This window comes from Corvus brachyrhynchos, unplaced genomic scaffold, assembly GCF_000691975.1.
Source record: "Corvus brachyrhynchos isolate BGI_N302 unplaced genomic scaffold, ASM69197v1 scaffold148, whole genome shotgun sequence".
Classification (NCBI taxonomy): domain Eukaryota; kingdom Metazoa; phylum Chordata; class Aves; order Passeriformes; family Corvidae; genus Corvus; species Corvus brachyrhynchos.
The window spans coordinates 2,724,940-2,731,456 of NW_008239785.1; the positions used below are offsets into that span (position 1 = coordinate 2,724,940).

Below are 6,517 nucleotides of genomic sequence, written 5' to 3' on the forward strand. Positions count from 1 at the left end.
CCTATGAAAAAACAAGACTCAAATCTTTAGATAAAGTCACGCTGCATTTGGAGGGTGGAGTTTTTGTGGCTAGAAGTGATGACCAGATGATTTTGCCTTGTTCCCAAGCTGTCGCCACGCTGCCATAGCGAAGTACTTTGGCGATGTCACCCCACCTTGTAACAAGTGCTGTGACTTCTGCAAGAACCCAGGGGCAGTGAAAAGGCAACTGGAGGCACTGGAACTCTGCAGCAGCAGCTGGAGCAAAACCTGCATCGGGCCCACGGGATCCTCCCGGGATAGCTACGACCCAGAGCTGTACGAGGGCGGGAGGAGAGGCTGCAGAGGCTTCAGCAGGTCTGTACCAAAGAGATTACACTCAGCTCCTAGGAGCCACGAGAGAAAAGAGCATCTCCCAGCTGCAGGCCCAGCCACTCCTATTTTCAGCACATGTTTCTGTGTGGATGGTATTTTCCTGTAACTTTCTGGCAGCAGCAGCTGGAATTTCGTTTTCCACACACTTTGGCAGCCTCATTCACGTTCGTGTCCCAGAGAGCCAGAAGCTGTTTTGACAGAGCTAAGAATTGCCCTGCACAATGTAATTGGCTCAAGAAACTAGCCTGAAATTTTTGAAAGCAGCAAGTGGGCTCAGCCTGTTCATAGTCACAAGGATCAAAAATGTTTAAAATTGAGACCAAGATGACATGGTCCAGAGTTCATTCCTGATTTAGCACAACTGTCTGTGGGCCAGTAGACCAGGGGCCACTGACAGGACTTAGTCACCACAGAGGATGTAATGAAGTGCCAGTGTCAGATTCTTCTGTAGACTGCTACATTTTCCTGTCAGGCTGACAGCAAAAGGAAGATGTGCAGTGGGAAACATGATGAATTCTGTAAAATGCTTGGCAGCGTGGAGGTGATAACTTCTCTTTCCCCTTGTTCCCTGGCAGAGCTGCAGTGATTGTGCAGCTGTGTCAGGATGAAGTTCCTCTGCTGGCACTGCCCATGAAGCTGTGCCAGGATACACAGTGCTGTAGGCTGGCCTGGCCCTCTGCTTTACCTTAAAAAGCTTGAGATTGGTCGCTTTGTTCTTTGGCCAAGTCCAGCTGAGTCAAAGGAAACCAGGACTTGTGACCTAAGCCTGTGTTTGGTCTCAGGACCTGAGAAGCTGCAGCCAATGCTGTTGTACAGAACAGTGTTTGCCACTTGGTTCATTGAACCTTTCCATGGTCTGATTGTAGTTTTGCCTTGGAAGTTGTGATGGTCAGCAGCCCTAAAGTTCAGATTTGTGATACCTGTAAGTTTTGGCTGTGGCATCTGTGGGAGGCAGTGAATTCCTGGGTACGTCTGGTGAGGATCAGCTGCTGTATTTCAGTGGTTTGGAGATGGGGATTTCATTTATTTCAGCAGCCTGTGAACAAGTGAGACTGAGGAATGGATGCTGTGCCCTTTCTGCCATCTCTGCTCCCAGGGCGGGAGGGACTGACAGAAGGGGTACATGACATGATGCAGTGACTCCTGAACCCCCTGGGAGGATCTGGTAGAGCTTCTGAAATGGGGCCCTCCATTTTCAGGGCACTAGTTATATGCTATTAATTCATGCCACTGCCTACTAGTTTATGGGGTTAACAAATACTGTGAATTTTTGGAGGACACTCACTTGCTGTCCAGGTTGGGGAATGGCAGGGAAACTCAAAGGGAAGACTTGTTCAAAAAGGATGTGGGATGCATCACTGGGGTGGTTTCCCAAACTTGTCCCCCAGTTAATGCTGCAGCTACAGAAATGCTTGTTCCTCTTGCTTTCCTGCCTTATCCAGGTATGATGAGGAAGGCAGTGGGAACTGGGATGAAGATAATGAGGAACGTCGGAAACGGGAGTGGGACAACTTCTACAAGAAGCAGATGAGTCTGCGCAAAGTGAGTTGGGGTCGGTTTTTAAGGGGTGCACAGAGGGTTTGCTGTGAGCTTGTCTGACAGCCAGAAAGGCTTCCTGGCACTGGTGACAGTAAATTATTTCATCTTGCTGCTGCTTGTTGTCTTTTATTTCTTGTACCTCTGCTTTTGCTGTGTTCTCCGTATTCTGGGCCAGTCCCATAATAGGAAGAAGTGCAGCTTATTCGTGTGCTGGTTTCTCTGCAGTGCTGAGCAAGAGGAGCCTGTTGGTTTTAATACCCCTGGTAGTAGTGAAAACAGATTTCCCCATTCAGCTTCTCTTAAATATTCCTATAACAGAGGTGAACTTTTGGCTTTGGTTCTCATTCTTTGTCTTCTTGGCCCTGTTTTGGTGCTTATTCAATGCCTTTATAACTTCAGCTTTAATTTTCCCTGGAGCAGGGCTATAAAAGATGTCTTTTGTGCTTCTAGATCTGCATGTGTGTAGTAGGAATGGAAGTGTTTGACTGATCTTTGTTTTCTTCCAGGGCAAAGAACCAGAAAAGGAAGATTTTGTTCCTCCAAGTAAATATCTTCTTTGATTTATAATGGGTTTTCTTTGGGAGAAGAAAGTCTTGTATTTTGCAGCTGCATGCAATTTGTACAGCATCACCACTGGAGGTATCAGTCCCTAGGCACAGAGGTCAAGCTTTTGGCTGTGAAAACTTGGCTGGAGGAGATGGATCACAGCTTAGCTTTGGTTGGGGTGAAGATATGGAATGCATCTTTCTGAACAACATTTCCAAATAAGCAAGGGAGAAGGAAAACTCTGTCTAACCTGACTTTGTAGTGTAGGCTATTTCTGCAGTGGTTATGCAGCAGTACTAATACTAATAATACTAATACTAATACTAATGCTACTAATAATACTTGGGTTATAAGGAGACTGCTGAAAACCTTTGCTGTTTGTAACTGTGCTGCTTGGGGTCCTGTCTGGCACTGTTGTGAAAGAACACTTGATAGGTCACGTTACTCTATCCAGCCTGGCTTTTTGGTTGATATTGTGGGGGAGCAGAAAAAATTTGAGTTTCCTAAGAGCCTTGAAGAAAGGTTTTCTGATGTGGGGAGATTTTGGAAAGCTGCCAGTCCTAAACTCTGAAGTAGATGTTTCCAATCACAGAAAACATTCTCACTTTGGTTTCTGCCTACTCTTTCGGAGTGTGTAGCTACTCCAGGTAAAAAGGGTGACCACAGTGTTCCTTGGGTGACAATGCAGGGAGGGGAAAGCCAGGCAGTACTGGACTGGCACCTCCCCATGACAGCTGAGACATTCTCCATCAGCTCAGCCCTGCCATGGCTCCTTTCCCAAATTCCTCTCCTGTGGCAGGTGCAGACTGTCCCCTGAAGGATGCTGCCAGCAGGAGGATCTCCAAGCTCACAGTGAAGGTAAGGGATGTTGTAAAGAACGACAAAGCTTCTGCCTGCCCTGTCCTTACTCCTTCAGGGCTGGAAGTCCAAGGGGTGCTGAGACTTCTGTAGAGCATGTCTGAGTATCCCATGTTTCCTAGGGCCGGGAACACTGCTTGAGGATGCTGGAAGAAGCTTTGAGCAACAATCAAAAGACTCCAGCAGCAGAAGGAAAAGGGTACGAGATGAGGAAAAAGGGGTGCATACTGAGTCCCTTAACACAGGGCCTGCTCTTCCCTGAGCAGAATTACCATTCTCAGGGAATGCTTTTTTCAGTTATTTTGTCCAAGGATGTAGTTTCACTTAACAGCATCTTTCTGGCAGTGATGTTGGGGGTCAGATCTGAGGGTTCCTGTGGCTGATCGTTGTTATCAGCTTGGTCCCAGGAGCGGCAGTTCTTCCCTGTCCCACAAGATGGGGATAGTGTACTTCTCAAACGGAGCAGTGGGCAAAAATCTTGATTTGAAACCGTTTTCATCACCCTTTCCGTTCTCCATCAACTCACCACTACATCCCTTAGGACTGAACTTGAAGTTATCACTTATTCTTGAACCGGAGGGAGTGGATTTAGTACTTTCTGGGAGATACTTAAGCATTAGTGTTCCCTTTGCAGATGCAGAAGTGTGTCTTGCCAGGAATCACCCCAGCCTGTGTTTCAGGTCAGACCCTGCTGCTTGTGCAGTGGAAATGGAATATGAAGCTTTCCGGACCAGCAAAATGGCAAACTCCTACAAGGCAGCTGTGCTAAAGAAGGTAGGGACAAACATCTCCACCTGCTGCTCCCTGGAAGCTCCAGGGCAAATGGGACAGAGTTTGTGTGGGAAAGGTGAAGGACAAGCTCTGTTTTGCCTCGGGTGTCTTACAAATCTTTCTTCTTGATTTTGTTTCCAGGAGGGCCCAGAATCACCTTGGGTTCACATCTTTGTTGGCTTTACAGGCTCTGAAAACCTACCTAGCAGTGCAAGCTTATCCAGATATGTTCTAGCAATACAGGGATTTGGGAATTCCTCAGGCTGCTGCTGACACTGGAGAAGCCTTGGCTTAGGTTATCTGCTTGCCATCAGTCTCTCCGAAGATGTTTCTGTTCTTGAGGCAGGTGCCTCTCCAGGGCAGATACTTGTTTTGTTACTATGGCTTTTAGTATGTACAAAGGCAGGGATACATAAAGATTTCTGGCCTTTAGAGGATATTTCTGTTCTCTTTTCAGGTGGCAGAAATCAATAAAGCCTCCAAACAAGGGGAGTTGTTCTCAGTCTTTGGGTCTGGAACTGATGGTAGCAGCAATTTGGAAACAAAATCTGTGTCTCCAGCAGAAGAGGACTTCTTCCCTGCATCCCAGGTTCCCTCGGTGAGTACTGGTGGGATAGACAGGAGGGAATGGTGTGTTTTGTCTGTCTGCCTTTTTATAAACTTGTTTTGTGTCCTTTCTGTGGCCACAACTGCATATTTCTGCTGTAATTGCTTTTTCCTGTCCATCACGTTGTTGTTAGTGAATCTAATCCATGTGCAGGCCACAGCTTAAATAAGTTCTTTCTCACCTTGCTCTATCCAAGGATGCTGCCTTGTTTTCTTATTGCTGGCCTAGGATTTCCACCTAATCCATTTCCCTCATGTCTCAGTTGATGGGTGTGATGATAACTCAGTTTTAGAGCCTCCCCCAGCTTACAGCTGCCCACACTGGTGTATAGTATGCAGAAACTCAGCTCCTTTCAGGGTGCTGCACACAGGGATCTCACATCCAAAATTTCTTCTTCTTCCTGTCTCCCCAGTTCAAACCCAAGCGTGTGGGAGCAGGATTTCCAAAGAGATCCAGCTTGTTCCAGACAGCTTCAGAACTGCTGAAGATCCAGGAGGAGAGTGATGCAAAGCCTGTCGAAACAGACTGTCCAAATGGGCAGGACAGCAGCAGCTGCAGGCTGGACCTGGACACCAGAAAGCCTGTTCTCCAGAGGAAAGAAACAGCAACCAAAGCAGTGGGTGAGAGTGCAGGGGTAGAACTACATCCAGAAAAGAAGGGGCAGCAACCCAGTCCAGACACAAAAACTGCCCTTGGGGAGAGCCCTGCTAAGAAGTCCAAACGTAGCAAGAAGCAGCAAATGCTCGCAGAAGCAGCTAAAAAGGAATCACAGGATATTTCCAAATTCTTCTCTCTCCCCAAAAGTGGCTCTAAAGCCCAAAGTTGCAGCTCATCAAAGGGAGGTGGCTGTTCTGCAAGCACACTACCTCAGGTTTCTTCTCAAAGCATGTGTCAAGAGAAACCAACCCCTCAGGAAAAAGAAGCTGACTTTGGAGATCTGACTGGGCAGTTCCAGGCAGAGAATAAAGAACTGAGAGAAACAGAAGTAACACTGACTGAGAGAGGGGAGAATTTTCAACAGGCTGCTGAATCTGAATTGCTTGAGGAAGAAATGGATGTGAAGTCCAGGTAAAATCTCTACTTCTCTGCTCCCTGTGTTGCCCAGAGCCCCACCAGCCTTGTCCTAGAAACCTGTATGAGGTCTCTGGGTGGGTGAGGGAGACTCTTGCTTTACTATGCAGTCTCATGGCCACTGGCAGTGAATGCAGAAATATTTTCACTGTGGAATGATTACAGTTGGCCTTCTCTCCACTCTTCCCACTAGTGCTGCTGAAAATGTTGCAGAAACTGAGCTACCTGTTGTTGGGGAAGGTGACAGTGGGAAGCGGCCAGGATCAGATGAGGTAAGACTTCAATGAATGCTGATTTCTTCTACTTCTTGTGTTCATCTTGTTCCAAATTTCTCTCTGGGAGTGACACTCCTGCTCTGAGAGTCTTATTTATCTGGGGAGGGCCCAGCTGCAGTTGTAGCAGAGAGAAGAATCCCAGTTGTGCTGCATTCCTGGTGTTTCCCTGCTGCTCTCTGGGCCCTGCCAGCACCTTGGGCTGAGGTGGAGAGCTCTTTGTCCACTGCTTTGTTTCCTCCTCTGTGCAACTCATGTGACTGTGCCCTTGCTGGTGACTTGCCTGGAATGAGTGTCTCCACCCCCTGAGATCTGTCACTGACTATAATTAGAGAGTTGCTTTCTCAAGGCAAGAGCACAACCACAGGCCAGAGACCATTGGGAAATGACCCCTGCTTGCAGCCTGCCTTGCCATTCAGCCTCTGCTTCTGCATTTGGCAGCTGAGGCAGCCTGGCAGCTGTCTCTGCAACACTGCAGTCTCCTTTCTCTTCCAAACTG

At 47.6% G+C, this 6,517-nt stretch overlaps 1 protein-coding gene across 6 annotated transcripts in view; it reads left to right on the forward strand.

The window, feature by feature from the left end:
• The window catches only part of RECQL5 (RecQ like helicase 5), a 38,683-nt gene that overhangs the window by 29,434 nt on the left and 2,732 nt on the right, over window positions 1–6,517 (forward strand). For 3 of the 6 annotated variants that reach the window (XM_008640584.2, XM_017743212.1, XM_017743213.1), the window contains 9 exons: window positions 109–336; window positions 1,797–1,896; window positions 2,400–2,436; window positions 3,239–3,297; window positions 3,420–3,496; window positions 3,978–4,071; window positions 4,526–4,666; window positions 5,088–5,743; window positions 5,940–6,018. In XM_008640584.2, coding sequence (XP_008638806.1) covers window positions 109–336; window positions 1,797–1,896; window positions 2,400–2,436; window positions 3,239–3,297; window positions 3,420–3,496; window positions 3,978–4,071; window positions 4,526–4,666; window positions 5,088–5,743; window positions 5,940–6,018 — 1,471 coding nt within the window. Of the gene's footprint in view, window positions 1–108; window positions 337–1,796; window positions 1,897–2,399; window positions 2,437–3,238; window positions 3,298–3,419; window positions 3,497–3,931; window positions 4,072–4,209; window positions 4,411–4,525; window positions 4,667–5,087; window positions 5,744–5,939; window positions 6,019–6,517 lie in introns of those variants that run through there. The other 3 variants (XR_001864918.1, XR_001864919.1, XR_001864920.1) reach the window with 3 other exon arrangements.